The sequence below is a fragment of the Epinephelus lanceolatus genome, chromosome 7 (genome assembly GCF_041903045.1).
Source record: "Epinephelus lanceolatus isolate andai-2023 chromosome 7, ASM4190304v1, whole genome shotgun sequence".
NCBI classification, from domain to species: Eukaryota; Metazoa; Chordata; class Actinopteri; order Perciformes; family Serranidae; genus Epinephelus; species Epinephelus lanceolatus.
In genome coordinates, this window is record NC_135740.1 from 17,333,477 (window position 1) to 17,356,755 (window position 23,279).

The 23,279-nt window shown below is 41.1% G+C and overlaps 2 protein-coding genes across 2 annotated transcripts; both read right to left on the reverse strand.

The window, feature by feature from the left end:
* Positions 1-944: 944 nt before the first annotated feature.
* adirf (adipogenesis regulatory factor) lies at positions 945-2,161 on the reverse strand. Its single transcript, XM_078169250.1, has 3 exons — positions 1,855-2,161; positions 1,599-1,661; positions 945-1,254 (listed from the first exon to the last, which is right to left on the reverse strand). The coding sequence occupies exons 1-3, from the start codon at positions 1,931-1,933 to the stop codon at positions 1,151-1,153; spliced, it is 246 nt and encodes an 81-aa protein (XP_078025376.1). The 5' UTR covers positions 1,934-2,161; the 3' UTR covers positions 945-1,150.
* A 146-nt stretch (positions 2,162-2,307) lies between these two features.
* Positions 2,308-18,180, reverse strand: sncb (synuclein, beta). The gene is made up of 6 exons (XM_033632527.2): positions 17,971-18,180; positions 16,824-16,957; positions 12,306-12,335; positions 11,908-11,993; positions 4,662-4,748; positions 2,308-3,146 (listed from the first exon to the last, which is right to left on the reverse strand). The coding sequence occupies exons 2-6, from the start codon at positions 16,942-16,944 to the stop codon at positions 3,117-3,119; spliced, it is 354 nt and encodes a 117-aa protein (XP_033488418.1). The 5' UTR covers positions 16,945-16,957; positions 17,971-18,180; the 3' UTR covers positions 2,308-3,116.
* Between the last annotated feature and the right edge of the window lie 5,099 nt (positions 18,181-23,279).

Sequence of the window (23,279 nt, forward strand, 5' to 3'; positions counted from 1 at the left end):
GTCTGTGAGGGCCAAATTTGTTTGACCACTCTCAGTGTTAAGAAATCACTCATAGTAAAAAAAAAAAAAAAAAAAAAGCAGGCTGAAAAGATTAAAAAAAAAAAAAAAAAAAAGAAAACAAAAAAAGCCACTTCCTCTGAACCAAATTTGTGGAGGCAGATCATCACAGTCTTATCAGAGGACCAGAAAAGCAACAGTCTTGTGCAGGGAATATTTTAAATATTAGTAAATGTGAGTGTTCTGCTGCAACAGTGAGAGCACATGAAAGACAGCGGGGGATATCAGCTGAAGGAGCCTGGAGGAAGAGGAGCTGCGCCTCCCACACATGCACACACACTTGTAAACCACCATGTCTTTCAGACTCGTTCCTCCCCCCAACCTCTCCGCTTTGCGACAAGTATTTCTCCAGAACCTCTGTAATTCAGCTCACCTGGAATAATTGTGTGGGACTGAGGATGTTTACCTTCCCCTCATTTTTTAAGAAGCTTCCCTTCCTTGATTTCATTGTAATGGTGGGCTGCAGCTTGGCCAGAACACTATGTACTGACAGAAGTAGTCTCACCATTAATTCAAAGGCCTCCACCAATCCCTGGCCGCTGCAGAGTGCTGTTGCCTAGCAACCACGTTAGTGTGATGCAAGGGAGGTGTGCTGCTGAGGGCCAAGGTAGACAGCCCCGATCATATTCTCGTCAGGAGCCATCAGCCTGCCAAAGTCCATCTCCATGTTGGTATTAATGACCGTGGTGATTTGTTAGCGAGCCAAAACAGGATGCAGCACAGACAGACTAACAGTGTTATCTCCACTGTGTGTGGCAGGATATCACATTTTTTAAAAACCTGACAAACAAGTTGGTATCTGTTTTTATTTCCCAAAATAGTCACATGTAATGAAATCTATAATAAAGCAAGTAACGCAAATGGAAAAAAGGAGAGAGGAGAATAAGAAATAAAAAGACAATTTATAAAGATTTCCTTTGGAATGTTAGCTGTGTTGAGATACAGTATGTATACTGTTGATATATATATCTATCTCTTCTCGGGTTCTCTGATGCCAACATACTTCCATCCCAACATTATTACTTGTCTAAAAATGGATGATGAGACAAGTTGGCTCCAGTGTTTTAGCAAGAATTGTTCATTTTTTTAGGGATCATTTGGTCTCCAGTTTCTGTCCAAACTCCTTGATGGTGTCCGTGGCCTTGTCTGCAGCTTTTTCTATGGCTGCCTGAGTCTGTTTGCCGGCTTCTTGAGCAGCTTCAGATAGAGTGAAGCAGAGGAGAAATATGTGAAACAACAAATCAAAGCTAAATTTGAGTGATCTGTATTCCTACAGTCCCATATCACACACAGTGTTACACATGTCAAATAATACATTTACAGTATTTCCAGTATTACCTGCACTTCTACACATTTCTGCTCTCACACATAAACTGATTTTTTACATGACATTCTTTTAGCTTATCTTTCAGTGACTGTTAAATATTCAATTCTGGACCTTGTTTTTTCTTCATCCTCTGACAGCTTGTGTCTGCACTCTAAGAGCAATGCATCTATTGTTACATCACAATGCTACAAAGACAGAGGAGTGTGCACTTTACCTGTATTGGCTGTTTCTTTGGAGGAGTCTGCCACCTGCTGCACAGCGTCTTGAGCTGCCTGCACTGGAAAACACATGACAGAGACTTACAGTAACTGACCTCAGGAGACAAAAGACTAATGCAGTTTGCTTTTCAAGACTTCAACCCAAAGTAAATGGCTTAAACTTTGAAGATCAGAAAGTCCAAACCAAGAAAGATTCTTTTCTCTGTCTGCCTTACATTTGCTCTGTGTCATCTCACAGCTGTAGTTTTGTACCTGCAGTGTCTGTGACTCCCTTCGCAGCCGAGTGGCTTGTGCCTTTCAGACTCTCAAAGGTCTTCTTGAACGAGGCCATGGCTCCTGTCTTTGTCCCTGCAGCGTTCACACATCCATCTGAGCCGACAGCAGCAGGAGAGGCTGTTTAATACCCTCTGTTTGGGCCCAACACCACCGAGCCTGCACGTTCCAGCCGGATTAACCCAAACAAAACCCACCCAAAGAGCCCTGATCAGACTGGCATCCCAACTATGTCAGCACCCAGCCAGGGGCCAGAGCCCGCTCAGCAGATTTTACACATCCTGTAATCAAACCCCCCAGACAAGAGTGAGCAAAAAAGGGGAACATGTGAGGACGATGCATAATAGCTCCTCACTGAGACCAACAGGCATCTAATGAGCGATCTACTCCAAAAGTGAGTTTAAACAGGATCAAACAACACTTAACGAATGGTTTCTTTTTTTACTTTTTATTTACAGAGGAATGTATGTCTGGCTTAACACATAAACCTTTATATTGACAAGTCCTGCAATTTAAAGCACATACTGATTTGACAACCATTATGATTTCAAGACATAATATATTGACTTTAACTTGTTAAAATCTTCAGTACACACAAACACACGCACACACAAACATGTATACTCTGTCAATTTCTAACAGATTTACTGGAATGATTTCACAAGCAACTATAAAGATACAATGTAAAAAACTCTTACTTCAAAAAAGTTTAAAGAAATCTCCAAAGAAATGCAAAAAAAACAAAACAAAAAAAGAATAAAAAGAAAAAGAAAGAAAAGAACCCACAAACAGGCATTGTCGACACTTAGGAGGATATTATTGTTTTCATATCTGCTTGCAACCGGACATATTTATTTTTTCCACTCCCAATGTCTCATTGGAAGATGATGAACATCTATTGCACATTTCTAAATACAGACACACACAAGTACAAAGTCACAAGCCCTGGCTCTGGACTCATTTCATTGGGAGGGAGTCAAGGAAATGAGACAGAGAGGACAAATCCTACATCTCAATAAATACCTACACCCAACACATTACATTAATAACATGACATTTACAATATATAATAATAAAAGATTTGTCTTGAAGGAAGAACATTTTTCAGTGGGAATGCTTGTGGTTTTTTTTGTTGATTTTTTTGCAACGGGGGTATAATTGTAATAATTTCAGCATTTGTCCTTTTTATTATTAGAAATATTATTGTGCTGCTGGTTGGATGGTGGCTTGGACTGGTGCTTTTATGCTTCTGGCTCGTAGTCCTGGCTCTCCTGGGGAAAGAAGAACTGATTTTAAGAGACAGCAGGCAGCACAAAGAAGATCCAGGTTAAACTCAGCAGTAAGACTTTAATTAAGGCTCATCGGCGTGAGATTTGGCTTGAATCTATTTAAGAAGAATATGACAGAGGGCTTATGGTGACACATTATCGCGCTCTGCTGAAGGCAATGATGTCACTCCATCACAGCTGTAAGCTTCTCTGCTGCTTCAGTGCCTCTCTCCAGCCTGCAGAGGGCAGCACAAGCCTACACCAGCTTCAAGGACGTGTCGTGAGCACATTCCCAGCATCCTTGTAACCCTGCACACGCCTCCTCCATGCACATGATCATAAAAAAAAAAAGAAAAAAAAAAAAGACACAGCCTCCAGGAATGTGCAACAGTCTTAGGTCATCTAATGTGTTCACAAAACCAAGAGTGATACTGGATGAGATGGATTTTTATCTCCAAATCCTCCCTAACAGGGCTTGATTCACTCTGCAGCACTCTGGCTCCATGTTCACAGCAATGCAGGGAGACCCTGACATTACCCACAATGCATGGAGGCGGAGAGCGTCATCACCACACCCATTCAGACTGAGCTTGCACATCGCTGGTGTAGCAGAGGGTGGGGGAGGGGAAAGCGATGCGGAGGAGAGGAGTAGGAGAGAGAGATGGAGGAGGACATGGATGACACAAGCTGCTGCCTCTGTGAAATTCACTTTTAATTTGTCAGGGAATATTTCAGTTATATTCCTTCAACCGATGAATGCAATAATCCACTGACGGGAGACTGGAAGTGGAGATGAAAAGAAAATCAGACTAAAGGCACTAAGTAAACTGAACATCACTACACATTGTGCAAAATCTCACATCAATTCATCCAACTTAAGCTTATTATTATTACATTTTTAAGATCATAGTTTTGTAATTAAAAGCATAATTCAAGCAGTACTTTAAATCATAATCTTCTCAACATTATGTCCACTGTGCAGCATTTTTAATTTACTCTTTGCTTTTTAAAATCTGGTTTCAAAGGAAAAGGTTCTGCACAGTTTGTCTCGCCCCTGACAGCCAAAATCCAAAAATAACCATCTGTGTCAGACTCGCATCCTTCTACACACACACACACGCCCAACGCTCAGTGTAGGTAGGTGGTGCTATATTCACTGTACTCGCTGTACAGTGTGGCAATTGGCTTGTTGAGCCCTCTGTTTTCATTTCCAGAGAAAAGGAGAATTACCTCAGTGTGAGCTGTAGTGTTTGTGTGGGACAGAAGTGGAGGGCAAGTGTGGAGTGCTATTGAAATGCAATACAGCTAAAATGTGTAACCATGCAGAGCTGGTGAATACTGATGAGCCTCCATTTACTGTAACTGAGTTGACTCAACCCTGAATGCGGTCCGGCTTTACAGGCTTTTCACAAAACATTTTAAAAAAAGCTATTTTCAGTATAATCATATGGTTGATTTGAACACACAGACATGTAGAGCAGCTACATGTATGACCTTTGTATCTCTTAGGCTGATTACCTGCTGGGTCTCATCATATGTCTCCCCTTCTGGCTCCAGCATTGCCTCTCCCTGGCCCTCCATGGCCTCCTGCCCGTACTCCTCAGGCTGCAGAGACACAGAAACAAAGATGGAGACAATGAGGAAAGAAACGATCTACAGTAACAGAAGAAACTATACATATTTGTAGTACATTATCATTACATTTGTCTCACAGAGCTCCCAGAGGGCCTAAAGACTCTCAAAGACATCTGCATGAAAAAATATTCTGTCTGTTGCACAAAAAATATTTTTTATCTGTTTCGTTAGTTGCAGTGATAGTTCATAATTCACGTAGCAATATGTCCTTGCTCTTTTTGTACAGCACAGGATAAATATGAATGTTTTATTTTGTATGAAAATATGAGTTAATAGAAAGTTAAATCAATCTGCACAAATGTGAGTGATAGAAATTTTAAGAAGAAGACATCTGCCATTACAATCTTCTTTGGATCAGGAAACAGCCGCAACTCCGGAAACAATATTCTTTCATTCAGGTGGTTAGAGGAGTTTTTTGTCAGATGGTAAGTACAATAAATTCTTGTTAATGTTAAATAACTTTGTTGATTTTTAGTTGTGCCAGCACTTTGGCTCTAGGGATGGCAATGTCGCTCTGTCAGTCTGTCCACCACTTTGGCTCAGACTGAAATATCTTAACAACTGTTGGATGGATGACATTGGTAAACACATTCATGTTCCCCTCAGGAGTTATTGTAATGACTTTGGATATTCCCTTAACTTTTCATGCAGCACTATCATTAGGTCCAATACTTTGGTTATATGTCTAAACGTTAGCATGCTAACATGCTAAACTGAGATGGTGAACATGGAAAACATTATACCTGCTTGAAGGAAAACTTCACCCACAAAATCACCATTTGTATATCAGTAGGTCATGCAGTGTTACATTTAACTTATGAGAAAAACTTTTTTCTTGCATGCCTCCAGAGAAAATGGAGAACATATTGATTTATTGAATTAATGGGGACCACACACTAATATCAAAACATCAGTTTACAAAATCTCACACAACTCATGCAGTATAATCCAGGTCTCATTTATCCAGTCGTATGCCCAGTGCTTTCCAAACACATACATCTTCACTAAAACGTTACTCTTTAAAACTGAAGTGAAAGTGAAAGTTATCTCTACTTTCTTCAAAACCAGACTTCAATACTAAGGTTTTAGGAAAAACGCATGTGCTTGGCAAATACTGAGCATATGAATGAATAAAATGAGACTTGGATGTTAGAGGTGGTCCTGAATTAATCAATAAATCAATAGGTTAGCCATAGGTTCTCCATGAATTTAAGGTAACGCAACAACAAGTATTCCTATATTGTCAATTAGCATTGTCATCGTGAGCATATTAGTAGGTGAATGACGTTGACATTTAGCTCAAATGCAACCAGATGGCCCAAGTAAAGCTAGCATGGCTGTAGACTCTCGGCCTCATTCGCTGTAAAATCTGATTCTAAATTCTGCGCCTCCAATGTAATGGCAATAGATGAGAAGCAAAAACTGGAGCTTGAAAAGACTAAAACTAAGGCGTAATTTATACTTCTATGTCGAATCCAAGCAGTACCAACATCACAGGCGTTGACGTAGAGCCTATGCCATACCCTAAGACGCAGCCTGACATGCAAATAGGCATCACAGCGACACAGACCTCTTGTCTAATTTGTAAGCTGAAACCATAAAATTTTTGACTGACTTTGATTTCACAGATAAGAAACAACAAATTGTGAAGACAATAAAACCTCCACTAAAATAGCATTTTAAGTCTTGTGTGTGGTTTATCCTTAAGGGATTTATCCTGGCTTCATATGAGCAGAGGAAACCTCTGCTTGTGGCTAGTGCTAATTTATACAATGTAAAATGCAATAGGCTTGTGCTAATAACGTTAGCATGTTGTATTTGTGCGGAAAATGTGTTTAGTATAAGACAGTTGTTTTGTCGGTGAACCTTGTGAGTTGTAACAGAGTCGAATTTTGTAAAGTTACCTTAGTTAAATATTGCTGTTGTCCCTGGCTTCATTTGGGTGGAGAGAAATCCGCTAGCTGCTAGGCTAATTTATACAATGTAAAATGCCATAGGCTTGTGCTAATAACGTTAGCATGTTGTATTTGTGGGGAAAATGTGTCCAGATAAAGACAAGTGTTTTGTCTGTCAATGCTGTGAGTTATAGTGAAGCTCATTTGTGTACTTGTGTTTGAAATTGTCTCTATTGTCTGTTTAATGTGTGTTTTGAATCGACTAGCTTTCACAGAAAGCTCTGCTAACAATAACTATAAATATACTGTTTTAAAAATCGTTCTTACTCAAGTGGATGGCTGAGTCTACATCACAACTATAACGACAGTGGTGAAGAACTCATCAGGGTCACTTTCAGAGTGAACGACAGAAACACTGACAGCCAATCAGTATTCATCTGAATTAACTGGGCATCCCCATTCTACATAGCAGATGACATTGTGGAGAGGTCATTGAGATTATAAAAAGCACCCGTTTGATAAAGCAAACCAAACTACACCTGCCAACCATGTCATCACGCAGCTGAGAACCTGCATCTACTGATGGCCGAGAGGCTCATGCTTGTGACAGTGCCAGATGTTAACATCATGGCATCCTCCTCGGCTGAGCTGAAACGTTACCTAGCTCAGTGCGGTTAGGTGCTGACTAGCAGTACGCTTCTTTCTGCACAGTGATACAGTTGCTGGGTGTAGTTCAGTGGAGAGAAAGTAGTTCCTACATTAAACGGCTCACAACAAGGTTTGTGGATTATCTTGAGTAAGAGGGTCATGATTTCTTTCTTTTTTTGGTGCTTTGAGCACCACAAGCCAAGTGACATCTAGTTCCACTATATTTAAGAGAAGGCAGAAATCTCTGTGGTCGATATCTCCAGCACTCTGCAACTGACACCAAAACAATCTAGACTGATAAACAGCACTACAGGTCAGAGATGGGGACTCGAGTCATTGTGACTTGGACTCGAGTCGACTCGAGTCGCTGTTATGATGACTTGTGACTTGACTTGACAAAAAATAAAAGACTTGAGACTTGACTCGACTTGAGACACAATGACTTGAATGACTTGAGTGTTATTCACATCATGCTTTCGGTTAGAATATAAAATTAATAAATTAATTTAAAAAATAATGGCGATTACCCGGTAGGAGCGCAGGCTGAGAATGGCGTTGTCATGTTTGGATCACTACCCTGTCAATCAGTCATGCCCTCTCTACATACCTTACGTGTTTATTGGAGAAACAGGTCCTCTTATATCAGATAGGCATCAACATGTCAGTGGGAGGGGTACCGAGAGTCATCGTCTTCGGCTTTTGGAATTACCATTATTACAGCAAAAGACGAACAGCACAGTGCAAGACATGCGGCATAAACATCTCGGACAGCCAGGCGACAACTTCAAACTTTGTTTGTCATTTAAAGAGCCATTCTGCCCAGTAAGTGCTTGTCAATTAGCTAATATTATCTGGTTAGTTGGTAGTTAGCTAACGTTAGCTTGATACGATACGGTGGTGGGGTGGGCGGGTGGGTCGGTTTGGTGGAACTTGTTTTTTAATTTATTTGCTAACATTAACCCCAGAAAACGTGAGCGAACATTCCAACCGGTTCATCACAAGACCGGCTGTACGTTTTATGAACGAGCAACACAGGGTTAAATGAGCTAAATGGGTGATTTTGGCCGCTGCCTTGGTTAGTGTGTGTGTGTGTGTGTGTGTGTGTGTGTGTGCGCACACGCATGCATGGGGGTCGTCCCTGCAAAGTAAACATTGCAGCGATGAAGTCAATGTTTACTGACAGTTACTTATATCTTGTCCTTTCACTTTATTAAGATCAGATTCTTTCACTTTATTAAGATCAGATTCTTTCACTTTATTAAGATCAGATTTTGCAGGTAAAATTACAATAATAACATGACTTGACTTGGACTCGACTTGACCTATTACAGGACATAACCTGTGACTTGACTTGACTTGACTTGCCCAAGAAAAAATGACTTGGGACTTACTTGAGACTTGAAGGTTAAGACTTGAGACTTACTTGAGACTTGCACATGTGTGACTTGGTCCCATCTCTGCTACAGGTAAGAGAAAAATATGTATTTTTGATTTCAGGGGTGAACTGTCCCTTTAACCGCAGCTGGCGTAAACAAGCAGACAGGGCTCCATCATTGCTGCACCTGCTACTACGAGCCCTTTCAACAACACTAGTGGGTCACCACACATTTATTTTTAAACCCAGCACTAATCAAGTCAATTAGGTCAGAGAAGAACAGACTGTAATCCTATGTACTGTATCAAGCTGTTGTTATTGCTGTAAGCGCACCAACACGATTAGCAGGGCCTTAAGTGCTGCACAATGGGAGAGCACCATAAAGACACACCTAATCAGACGGATCATTGTCTGAGAAAAAATGAACATGGAAAAAAGGCTGTGTGATTAGGACAGAAAAGAAATATCAATTGGTGTCTGATTGGTCACATCTGAATTCAGTTGAGACTTAAGTACAAGAGAAGCCTTTTATTCCGACTGTTTAGCACAGCTCTTCCTTTAAAAGATTATTCTAAGCACTCTGAGTGACATATTCTATTGTATGAATGGATGTGCGAGTGCATCTACACCTTACGGCCCAGCACAACCTAAAACTGAACAAAAAGTATTGCTGCACATGTGATAATAATGTCAACAGTTCAACAATCTGTCATCAGGGTGTCGAAATGACTAGTTTTATCACTCAGATATGGCCTTCAAGAAGCCTATTAGAGCGGGCTGTCAGATTTACTAGATTAGCGAGTCAGTGGAGAGGGTCCAACTCTGGGGGATGAAGGCTTTGGACAGCACGAGGACCTCCCTGTTTCACTGACAGTCTGACAGCAAAAGACGAAATGTCAACATGCTGACGACACACGACCAGGTCCTTTAACATTTCTGTGAATAAAAATGTGTATCACTCAAATTTCCGAGCTTTGGATATATGTTGAATGTTCTGTGTTTATGGGTTGTGTTTCACCTCTCCTGAGGTCACAGTGTGTTTAAACTGATCTGAGAGGAGACAGAAAGGGGTGACATTAGCAGAGGTCCTCAAGGGGCCAGGGTACAATAATGGAATGGCTGTGTTGAAGAAAGCTGATAGTCCCACAGAGAGATGGTTTGGGTCATTCAAAGCATCTCAACAGTGAAACAGGCTGTGAGCTGGAGCTATTTTATGGTCTGAGGCAGCTCTGTGTGCAGAATTCTACCACGAGAACCCTCAAGCTTCCTCCAATAAAACAAGTGTAATATAAAACCTAAATGCAATTTCACTCATTCCTATTTTTCCTGTATAAAGGCTGTCAATCAGCAGTTCACCCATGTACATTTTGCAGCGTGAATGTTGAGGAAATCTGTGGAGCGTCCTGTTTTATTCTCGCCAGCGCTGAGCAACATGTTTTTTAACTTAAATACACAAGTTAACTTTTTCTCTGGCAGGAGAAATTCAAGTATAGCAAACATCTGTGCTGACAGCAGACGAATAAAACAAATGCGGACCAGTAACTCTATATTGAAGTGACACGCAAATTCATCAGCCCGTGTTTATCCCTGCTGTCTAAATCTGGCTCCGCTACAACCACAATCCTGTCCAGACATTAATGAACACAACTTGCAGCAAGTTGCCAACTGTACGTGAGACTTGGATCTGGAACGGAGGTTTCTTTTTCCCTGTCACTTGTCCTCAGGCATGTGTGCACAAACATAAGTAGGCTCAGTCGAGAGTAACAGGAAGCTGTTGCATCGTTACCATGCATATATACAAGGCAGTTTGTAGTCAGTTCAATATATGTCTGCCATTAAAGAAATTTAATTTACTCATCAGGATGAGCATTCCTCAGCTACAGTCGTATAATATCTTCTGTAGCTCTGTAGTCTGAAAAAATAACCCTGATGATGTAATCACAGCTGCTATAGGGCTGCATTTTGGGAAATGTAGGATCCAGTGTTTTAGGGATTAAAAGTCAGGATATATCAGCCGCTGCTGCTTCAATTTTGACTTTCCCTTTTTTATATCTGTCTTGTGAGCCTGTGTTAGTCCATCTTCCTCATCGTCCACCCCTTTAAAGATGCATTATTCAGTTTAAAGCACAAAGGACGTCTCTGAGTGCATTCTTAAGTTGAATTTAGCAGGGCTGTACCGAATAGTTTGAAGCTTCATTCAAAAAATTGATATTCAAATTCTAAATCAATATTCGAACGCTGCGCAACTTTTTTTTTTGTTTAACCTCTGTATTTTAGAAAAAGATTAGGCTTAACTAAGTTTATTAGTGTTATACTATTTGTAAAATTAGATTCCAGTTGTTGCTGCGTAGATTGTTTCTGACTTGCGTGATCCAAACATTTCCAATAACTCCAGAGCAAAAGTCCAAAAGTCAAAATTTATTGAAAAAAGATAGATGTGATTATTTCTAAAATGTTCTTATCAAACAAAATGTTCTGCTTCAATCCAAATTTGTTGCGTTCAGTCTTTCAAAAATGAGATTTTCTCTGTGGTCAAATAACAGTTTGCTCTACAGCTTGCCACACACAGAGGCCCACACCTGTGGTAACGGGATGGTCGAGCAGCTTTCTGGTAAAGTTTTAAAAGCCTTACTGTCCTTCATAACCCAATCCACCCTCTGAGAAGGTTGAAAATATTCAAAACAATGATGAAGCAATTATTCAATTAGTGATTAGTTGATGAACATGAGAGTTTTGTCATGTGAAGATTTGCTGTTTTTGTGTTTTATATTATTGGAAATGTCATATTTTTAGGTCCTGGACTGTCTGAAGGGAAAACAAGCAATTAGAAGGGTTCTGGAAACCTATAAGATATGTACTTCTAACAATCACTATTTTTGAGAAATGATTTATAGACGAATTTAAAAAAAAATAGGATTAATTGAAAATAATAATCACAGGTGGTTGCAGCCCTGTTTGTGCCCCACCATGACAAACGCAACACTGACCGTAGATATATATATTACATAAAGCTTTAAATATGCATGCTTTTCTTCGATCACATCTGATGTGACTTCACAGTTAAGAGCCGACTGATATCCCGTAGGTGTGCGTGAACACACTGCAATATTTTGTCTGATAACAGGAACACACTGAAGACACTAGAACAGTGTGTTACACTTCACCAAGTGTGCTCGCGGGGAGCTGATGGAGAACATAACGGCGTACGTACATTCATGTCAGTAGGGAACTCGTCCTTTTTCACCAGGCCAGTGGCGGCAACGATGTTCCCCATGGCTCCAGTGGTCTTCTCAGCCACTGCAGAAACACAAAAACATTGTGCACACACACACACACACACACACACACACACACGTAACATTATCTCAGCAGATCCGGCAGACAGATTAAAACCATGCACATGATGTCTGCCCTCTTTTGCTTCCCAATTGATTATTGTACATAATGACCACTTACACATGCCCTCTACAACACACAAACTCTCCCCCGTCACCATAATGAATTTGCCATTTCCCAGTTACGACTAAGTGTCTTGATACTGTAATGAAACTGAGCTTGTTACTATTGCTCTAATGATGTTTAGGTTTGACTAACAGAGGGAAAACTCACCTGTGCCCACACTGTCTTTGGCCTTGCTACCTGAATTTAAAAAAAAAAGAAGACATTTATTAGAATATTTTTAGCTTTCTTCAAGGACCATTTGACATTTTGCATTTCAAGATTCATTTTCATTTGTGTGAGCAGATACACTTGCCTAAAATTAACCACCGCAGACTGACTTTTACCAACTTGATACGTCAAATATCATCTACCTCATGATTCATGAGGCTACAACATTACCATGGCAGTATTAATTTAAAGATATAGTATGCAAGATTTTCCTAAAAACAATGCATAGATCATTTATGACCTCATAGAAGTGTGCAGCTGTGTATTTCTCTGCCTGTATTTTCTTTATTTTCCTTTTATTTTCTGTGCTTATGGGCGTGTGGCCCCACAGCGCTCAGGTGAGGTATGAACATGTAGTGACCAGGTGCCAGACTGTAAGCAGCAGGCATCCAAGAGACAGTGCAGAAAAAATGCAAATATAGTGTAGTACTCTATAGTATAGAGTGAATCTGGGGTTGGCATTAACTTTCACTTTCACTGCCCAACATCTTTACAAACAGTAAGTGACAATCCTGTGTAGTATAACTTTAAAGATACAGCACTGCACGTGACTAGCATGATTCACTTTAAATAGACACTACCAACCACAAATCTTTCATGCAAGTAATGCAATATCAGTTTTTTATTTTCAGCTCCAGAGGTGGGTAGAGAACACTCATGGCTGCAGCACTCGGGTTGCTTGGCACTTTTATTGTGAGCCATTATTAAACTTTGTGGCCGGCTTAAAATCAAAACTACCAATCAATGCTCTGACCTTTGGCAGATCTCATCCATCTAAACTTTACTCCATCAAGCTATCTGAGCAATCAACTGTGTGCCCACTGGTCCTGATCACTCAGGCCTTGTCATCCTCTCCACTGTGTAGCAGTGTACATGCCTTATTGGTCCCCGAGGGCCTTTAAAAGCCAACTGCAGGGAGGCGGAATGACGATGAAGTACAGAACAGTCACTACAAAAGGAGAGCCTCAAAGCAAAACGTACATCTAAGAAGTGCATCCATTTAAGCATCTGCTCTGGTGTGGAATACCTCTACAGTAACACAAAGGGATGAAAGCCACGGGTAAGAATTTAGACATATTAATAGTTACTAATGACTTGTGCTATACTGAAGCTTATTTTTCTCAAATGAACAAAACATTTGCACCAAAATACAGAATGTTGCAAGAATTTCCTTTAATAAATGTAAAATAAATCATTTTTAAAAATGTTTTAAAGCTCATGAAGTGTTTAAATGAAAAAAGGTTTGTAATAGAAAAGAAAGATTTCCAAGTACAGATCTCTGGTGTGGCTTTTAAATGCAACTTAACGCATTAACACATAAATTTAATTTGACATGTAAAATCTCCCTGAAAAATCTAAAATTATAGTCACCTAAATATTAATAATATACATTAGCATCTCAGGCTGTAGCTATTAAGGAAATGTTAGTAACAGAGATACTTAGTTAAATGTAACTGTAGCTGACATATACTGAGTGTGTCTTACTGGGTACAGAGATGCTCTGTGAATGACGCTGCGAGTTGTGACATTAAATGGCATCTAGTACAGCAGGGTTTTCTCATTTCCGCCTCTCCTTGTTGCCTTACTCAGGCTGACTGCTCAGCTCAGCTGGGTGGGCGGTCTGCAGCAGCTGTCAAAAGGTGGGCCACAGGCCTATCAGATCACTCTTACCCCTCCTCCAAGAGGGGCCTTCAAGCAAATCATACGCAGCTTTCTAGGGCACCGCTATGCTCAACAAGCAGCACGCAGAAGCACAGAGACGCCGCAGAAACACTCCTTTCCCTTTCTGTGCACCACAGGCTAAAGACATGATGAGACACAGCGTGGAGAAGACCAAACAGAGCCTGCACATGTTCTGACTGCAGATTGACATGTCTGGTTCTGGCGATCAGTGGCAGGGACACGGTGCTAAATATGTAGGTTAATTGGATTCCACCTAAACGCAGACACGTCTGACAACTTCTCCTGGAGCACCCAATGTCTCCTGAATGCACCTAAAACATACTGTCAGTGGGATCAATGGTAGAAGCTGGTGACTGTAAAGCTACCAGCAGGGGTGTCACTGGAAGTTTGGGCCCTCCGACAACAGCTCAACAACTGACAAAATAAATATCTGTAAATGGCTGGCAGGTCCCAGGGACTGTGTCCAGCTCTGAGTGCCCTGAGTCATCTGGCCCTCTCCCCATTCCCCCCTCACAGAGCTACTGTAAGCTAACAAGCAGAGCTGGCCCATATGGAAGACATTATTATTATATCACATGCAACATGGGGTTTGTCAGTGAAGATATACAGTTGGTGAATTATCTGAAATCACATCAAATTAAACAATACCAACTTCCAGCCTCCTAGTCAAGATAATTTTCTGCTTTTCTTCATCTTATGTAACTGTAAACAGTAAGTCTTTGGTGTTTGTTTGTTGGTTGGACAAAACAAGCCGTCTGAAGACATCACCATGGAATCTCAGGAAATTGTAATGAACATTTTTTACCATTTCTGACATTATTTTGAATGTATTTAGCTTTTATTTAACCAGGTTGGTCCCACTTATCTCTTTAAAAAGGGAGACTTGGCAGCCAAGAATAGCAGCAACACAGAGTTTCAACAACTAACATAAAATTGATGTAAATAAACACAAAAGCACACAGATTTGATGACGTTAAAGCCTGGACTCGATAGATTTCACCATATTTTTAATACGACTGAGGGTCACCATGTCTTGAAACGTAAGATCATTCTGCAGATTGCTCCATGCTGCAGGTGCAGACAAACTAATAGTGATTTTTTACTCAGTTCAGTTGTGACTTTGGGCACAATAAGACACAAAAAGTCCTGCAAACAGCGATTGTAACTTTCATAGCTCATATTTAAAAGAGAAGATAAACAGGTGGGAATATGCTTAGAATAGCTTTGTAAATAAAAAGATACCAGTGACCCCAGCCGCATGTACACAAAGCAGGCCAAGTCACTTTGGAAGTGGACAGGAAGTGAGAGATCCACAGTTTGTAATGATGATATACGCCATCCGGCATGTGAAGACAGTGGGCAGATGGTTTATCGAATAATAAAGAAAAGAATATTTAGATTAAATGCTCATAAACACAATCGTTAATTGCAGCCACAGACAATTTAAAACCCAAACTATGTAATTAAACTATGTTCTTTAAAATGTGGTTGATATCACTTTGACCAGCATTTGAATTCATCAAGCTTGCTATTAATTATTTAGACAACAGAGCTGGTGAGCACCGGCTATCATGACATTAAAATTTCATTATTTCATACTGATTTTACACCATTAAAGAATAACACTGAATTATTGCCCAGCAACATAGATAATTAAATTATGCATAGCAGTGCTTTAACAAGTGGAGTGTAAACCTGGAGTACGATGACTGTGAGAGTTTCTAATGTTTCATGTTGGACACAAGATGATCAAAAAGATCGAGACAATGTTTTTGTCAGTTTCTGTTGCAGCTGCTTGCTAACCTCTCTCAGGTCCAATCTCGTGTCACGTGTATTTTAGATTGGGCCAATAATCTCAGGCTTGTATTTGGCAATTACACTTGCAAAATCATGTAACAGAGGCGCTGATCTGTGCAGATATCTGTAATGGTGTCCATTACAAATAAGGCTGCACTGTAAAAGGACAAAAACAGAGGCCTTTAGTCCGCTTGTCTCCAGGAGGTGACCACGGGCTGAGACTGTTTTACAATCTGCTCCCGTCCAATGCACTGACATGTGGCAAGAGCTGCTCCCACCATTCTGCTGCCCCACCCCCACCCTGTTCCCATCTCCTGCCTGTAGCCCAGTCAAGTCAGGCGAGAGGGCACGAGGACATTCAGAGCCTCTCATCACATCACGTACATCAAAAATAACTCCTTATCCCAGTGCGTCCTTTTTAAAACTACAAGCAGATATCGGATATTTGGCTAAAACAAATACAACTGATCAACTTTCAGGCTGGTTTAATTTTTAAATTACTGCTGCTATAATGAAATTCTCTGAATTTTGTTGAAGCTTGTTTTTCTCAAATGAACAAAACACTGGCAACAAAATACAAAATGTTTTAAGACTTTCCTTTAAAAGATGTAAAATAAATACAGAAAAGAAGGATTTCTGCCACCTTGGTTTTTATGAAATACCAGATTAAGTCCCAGATTGAAACATGAAGGTGTCATACTGTCGCCTAACTGTGCAATGATGGTGCAAAAAGACATTGAAGACCAAGCAATACATTCAGCCAGCTGGTTCTTATAAATATGAGGGGGAGCAGGCTATTTGCTGGAAGTTACTGTATAATTTAACCATTTCTGTCCGGACATATGGGGATGCTGCAGGGGCTGATGTATAAAATATTCTCTCTGCTGATGTCTTGCTGCTCATGCATATAGGAGGAGCATTGGCAGTCTCAATGGGCCTCTGTATGATTTGCATGTAGCAGATTTGTGATTGTCTTACCTACAAACATTACTCCTTCTTTAGTCTTTTCAGCTGCGACCGCAACTCCTTCCTTGGTCTTCTCTGCGGCCACAGCCATCCCCTCTTTCGCTTTAGACAAACCCTTCATAAACACATCCATCTTGGCCGAGTAACTGTGGAGAGATGGACCATACCTGCTGTCAGACACCATCACCACTGTCACTGTGTACACATGTGAGTTTCATCTTATATACATGCATGTGTGACATATTAATAACCAGATATATGTGATTTCTATCTAATTCTACAACCCCCTTTGGATATTAGTCTATACCTATAAGAGTAAAAGAAGGCAGCAGCGCCTCCTGTGGCAGGTCCTGACAGCTGCAGCCCCAGCCATCAGGCTGTAGTAAAAACCCTCAGTTCACTCATGCATTCAACCCCCTTTTCTCACATCCTCGTCAAAGCATGAAATATTCACAAGCAAAAAGATTTCAATGAAATGGTTAATTGTGGAGGCGCTCATTAATTATTGCTCGCCTGTAATGCTACTCTCAGTGGCAGCGAGATGGTAGGGCTGCGCCTGGGAAAAAAAAGAGAGCAGGCCTTTTTTTTAAGGGGACTGTACATCATATTAAACTGGAAGGTGGCATGCATCGCAAGAGCTACACAAAGTAGCTGGGGGAAGGGAAGCACGATCTACACTATTATATGCACACGCATCACGGTTTGAACGTGGAGTTATATGGATTGTAATGTGAAGCTTGTCCGATCACGCGCAGGGGAACATTTAAATAAAACAGAGCAGGCTGCAGGACTAACAGCTCGAATTATATTCCTGCACCTCACACCAATCCTCCCAGTCCCATCCTGGGTGATGCAGGTGAAGCCTTTAATTTGCACATGCATATAATTTCACGATGTCTCACGTTTGTGTCCGTGCCTGGCTGAATTTCTATCACCACTGCATCATCTTCCGGACACACATTTATAATAATCTGATACGAAAATCAGGATGATTCATATAAATATAAATATGCATGCTGGTTAAAAGCTTTAAGATGTAACCAGTGCCTTCCAATGTCGACGCTCACACATGCATGCTCCTCAAATGGTGGTGACCTCTATATGTTTTAAAATAATAACACAAATAAAGCAATGCAAGGGGGAAAAAAACAGTCCTTACCTATTTACAAATAGCCGTCGACTTGTCCCCTTATGATTCAGTCGCACAGTCGAGTCACACTATCGTCTAAATGGGAGATATTTTCAAATGATCACTAGGTGGGCCTTCCTTGGGCTGATCTCCACCAACAGGGACGGCCCCCTTCACAGTGCGGCTGAGACTATCACGTCCCCCCCCCCCCCATCCTCCTCCTCCTCATCATCCTCCTCCTCCTCCCCCCGCCCCCTCCCTCTCCACTATCCCTGGTTCCCTCTACTATTGATCAGCCACAGATGTCAACTGGTACATCAGGGGGAAATGAGCTTTACAGAGACACAGCATCTCATCTTGTCCCTTTACTGTTGCAGCAGTAGCCATAATGGAAAATCATGTCACATGGCTGCTGAGTGAAAACATGAATATAATATTGACACCATTAAATAGAATTTAAAGGACTCTGGGTGCAGTTATTATCTCCACTGTGTCAATATTTAATAGATGCAATAATGCTACAATACACTTTTTATTTAGACTACTTGACCTACTTTCCTAATGGTTTCTCACAGACTCCATTTTGGATCTAACTTTACTACTGCCACTCCACAGTGCACTTAAACCGGTGCCATCTTTATTGCCTCTCATTAAGAAATGTATCCACCATTCCATAATAAGTGCAATGTCAAACAGTTAATTGCATCTTTATTTTTAACTGCCCCAATTAGCCCATTAGCTCACAGAGTGGACTATCATGAGGTGGAAGATGTTTAAAACCAACCATACCACTCCTGTGTGCTGTGCCAATACTGTCATGCGTAGAGCAGGAGTGATGTGAGGGTGATACCATGTTGTGAAAGGGATGGGGGTGGACTGATTCAGCATTAAGGCTGTGCTGGGTATTGATTTTTTTATGAGGGGGGTGGGGGGACAGCCAGGGAACTTAATCGATGCTTTTAGTCGATATATAATATTCTAACCTTAAATAATTCAACAATACCACTATTTTCCTCTCCTTATAAACAAACAAGGTGACCTCTGCTTTGCATATTTTATTGAAATTTAAGCTACGTGCTCACGAGCTGGTGAGTTTATCTTGTATTAATTTACGACCTGCCGCAGCCAATCAGAGCGGAGGATGACCTCAGATCGAACCATGGCGGAATATCGAACATTCCATGAGGTCATGACGCGTGCCAGCGGACCAGACCCGAGCCACAGACCAAACACTGAACTGCGTTAATGCTGCTGTCGCTGGATACCACGCATTGAGCTGATTTACAGCCTCGGCGAAGGGTTAAGTACCACCCCTCCTTCTTTTATCCCCTCTCTGACGTATATGCGGTGACGCCATCCTTGTTGTAGTGGGCGAGCGATTGCGAAATCGTTCCTCTCCCCCCCTGCTCCAGCTCCCCCCCTCCAGTTTGAGGAAATCCCAGATAACTACCTCTCCTTGAAATTGTCCTGTCTCATCTTGCTCGGCGAGCATGACGAGGCAGGCTGTGGCAGCAGCCCGGCATGTGTCATTACGTGCCATGTCATGAGAGCAGGTAAACTAGAGAAGTGTGACCACCACACTGACAACAATGCACTTTATCTGTAACATCCACCTTCCCGTGTATTAGTTTAATTTTCCTGTGACTTTGCTGGCTGCAGTGCAACAATCATCATGACCTTATCTTTCATCCTCCCATCAGTTACATGTGATTTATGAGCTCACACAAATTCATCTTAAACTCCATCCTCCACTGAGTCCCATCAGGTGCTGTCCAGGGTCCTGAACTGAAGTGTCTCTGTCCATGGTGCTGAAATGCTTTACCCAACATCACACAGTCCTGCACAGGAATGCAACATATCAGGGGTTACTAATGTCTTCCATCAACATGCTGTCAGAAAATTTTACAAACGCAGCTGTCTTTAATGCTGCAAAGGTGCAGCAGATGCAGTCTCGGTTTCCTCACTGTCTCTTTGTACTTGTGAGTCACATCTGCCCTCTTGTGTTCATTTGTCGTAACAGCACGCTGGTCATTTTGCATTTAGAGCATCCTTCACTGACATATTAATGTTAAAAAGTTATTACGTTTTCATAAAAACACACACTCTTTAATTGACTGCCAGCAAACGAAACACGTCCATCTTAGCATCCTTTGTTAAGTATTAGGAATATTCAAAGCAGTGTAACCAAACTCATCTCATTAATTAGAGCAGCAACAACAACAGCATTAATTGTAATTAAACTCACTTCAGGTAGAGTTCCTGGACAAACTGAGAGAGTGGATGTTTGCACTTTTGCATTTTAATGTAAGGCAAATTGAATTTACTTTTAATGAAATGTGCTATATAAATTAAATTTCAGTGCCTACAAGAGGAACTGTTCCAACACTACATTGATCATTAGGCTTAATAAGCAGTGTGTCTAAAACATCCCTAAAAAATGCCCACACTGTATCATCCCCAGTTATTCTCTGATGTTCTATTTCTATCAGGGTAAGCTGACACGTTTGGAAAACTATTTTTTTCACATTTCTGTTTAGATTCTAATTTCACCAAGGGACTAACAATACTAACTTTGGTGTCATCTCTGATCAAACCCTCTCCTTTGACCAACACATCAAACACATCACCAACTACTGCAACAGTCTCCTCTACGGTTTGTCAGACAAAACACACATGGAAACTACTGTATATCCAGAACTCAGCTGCTTGTCTTCTCACACACTCCCGGACCCATGACCACATCACCCCCATCCTTCATAACCTCCACTGGCCCCATCCCCAGCGTATCCACTTCAAACTCCTCATCATCACTTACAAAGCTCTCCACAACCTTTCCGAGCTCCTCCACCAGCACACTCCCTCCTGCACTCTTAGGTCTGCTGACGCAAACCTCCTGCCCCCCCTCTATCAGGACTAACCACCACACTTCGTGGGAAAAGGGCCTTTTCCATAGCTGCTCCCACCCTCTGGAACTCACTCCCTAAAGACATCAGAGACTCCCCCTCACTCTCCACCTCCAAGAAAACCCTCAAAAAACACCTTTTTAAAACTGCCTATAACCTTTAAATTAAGTGTTCTGGACCATTTCCCTCCCTACCTCCCTATGGATTTTTTAATTGCTGTTGTTGCTCTCTGTAAAGTGTCTTTGAGTATCCTGAAAAGTGCTATATAAATCAAATGTAATATTATTATTGAAACTGTGATAAAACAAAAGCTACAGTAAACTGATAGTTGTGGGAACATACCTTTCATTCATTCATTCATTCATTCATTCATTCAAACCTTTATCTAAGACTCTGGAAATCAATTAAGGAGACAATGATGCCGGGCATGAACAAAGACAATAAAAACAATCAATAACCAAACAAAGAACCATCATGCATATCAATATAAACAGATATATAAAACGACAAACAATAGCAATGAATGATCACTATAAGTAGAAACACAGAGTGATAAATATACTAAGGTGTAGATGAACAGTTAAAAGCATTCACACTCAATTAAAACAAGATCTGGAATAAGGCATTTAAACAGCCCTAAGGGTGGCAGAGTGTCCAAATTTAAGGTCTATTGTAGATTATTCCATGTATAAGGTTCACTGTGAGAGAAAGACATTCTCCCTAGTTTAGTTCTGATTAAGGGAGTGTGAAGCAACAACCTATTCAGTGAACGAGTACCAAGATTACGCGATGTCAGAGCTACAAGGGAAGAAATATTGGGTGGAAACATCTGCGTCAAAGCTTTATAAATGAACAAATACTGATGCTGTTCCCGCCTCACAGCCAAATGTGGCCAGATAACCTTTCAGTAAAGGTGGCAGTGATGGGTGCTGTAAGGATCACCTCTTATGAACCTTAGGGCTGAGTGGTAGACAGCATCCAGTGATTTCAGGGCGGAAGCAGCAGCTTTTCCGTGTGTAACATCCCCATAATCCAAAACAGCCAAAAATACAGATTCTACGATTCTTTTTCTTTGTATAAAGGAAAACAATTCGTATTTCTGTACAGAAAGCCAAGTATTTACCTCAAGAATTTCAGTATGGTGCTTAAAATTATGACTGTCGTCCAGCCAGATACCAACATATTTATACTGTTTGACTCTCTCTACCTTTAAGGTATTAAATGATATAACTCAGGACCAAGTAGTATCAAAACTTCTTCAGTCAAACGATACCTACATTCAATCCTTCTTGTATTGATATCTAGGGCTTGCAGCCAATCACTGCAAGTGTTCTTCAATTTAATGTGACATGTGATTGGCCCACCACCACAGCAGCTACAACCCATACAGTCTGTGGTGTGATAAGGTTGAGCACAGTGTAAATGACAGAGCTGGCAGCAGAGGTTTTATTAATATGTAGGAATTTGTGCACTGAAACAGTGTTATGATTATAAGGGGGGGTTATAAATTATTACTGTGCATGATTCAAATATATAATAATATACTATAAAATCTGTCCTAAAACAAATGAAGCTCCTGTGAAAGTTCAGTCAGGAAGACACCACCGTTCATGCTCAGGCTATAAGTTTTTTTCTCACCCTGCCATTCACTCCTTGCAGGTAAGCTCACTCACTATCTCTAGGTGTCATCGTCTGGGCAAGTCAATTGAGTCATCAGCTGATTCACAATCAACCAATAGCACAGCGTCACGCCTTCTCTGTCAGCCTATCATCTTACTGCTCCTCATTTTAAATATGGTTCTTTCTCTGCTGTAGTTCTTTCATGCTGCCGTCATGCACGCCCTCCACCTCCCCATCACCACCTAGTCTTTACAGATTCATCAGCCTCATCCGCCTCAGCAGTCAGCAGCCTCAGAGTCATCAGCCACCACAACCATCAGTGTCTCCATGGACTCCATGGGGAGATTTATCCTGCTGCTGCTCAGATGTCCCTCGATCACAAAATATCTCCCTCTGGTGTCCAAGCGCCAAAGACTTCTGTTTGATCTTAATCTGTACCCTCATATTCTGTATTAAATACCTTGGATTTTATTTATTTATTTTTTGCCTTTTATCAAACAGGACAGTAGTTAAGGATGAAAGGGGGAGAGAGGGAAGCAAAGGACATGACATGCAGCAAAGGGCCGCAGGCTGGAACCAAACCTGTGGCAGCTGCAGCGAGGACACCGCCCCTGCACATGGGATATATGCTCCACCCACTGAGCCACTCGGAGCCCCGGTGCCAGCTAGTTTCTGTGGGTAACTGGCTCTTAGAGGTGAGTTATGATGGCTAATGTTGAGAGAGTGTTTGTAAGTGGTGCTAATAGTTCACACTGGAGTGTGAGTTATTTTTTGCATCTTTAGCTCTTGCAGATTTTGGGGGATCAAAGGTGGTTC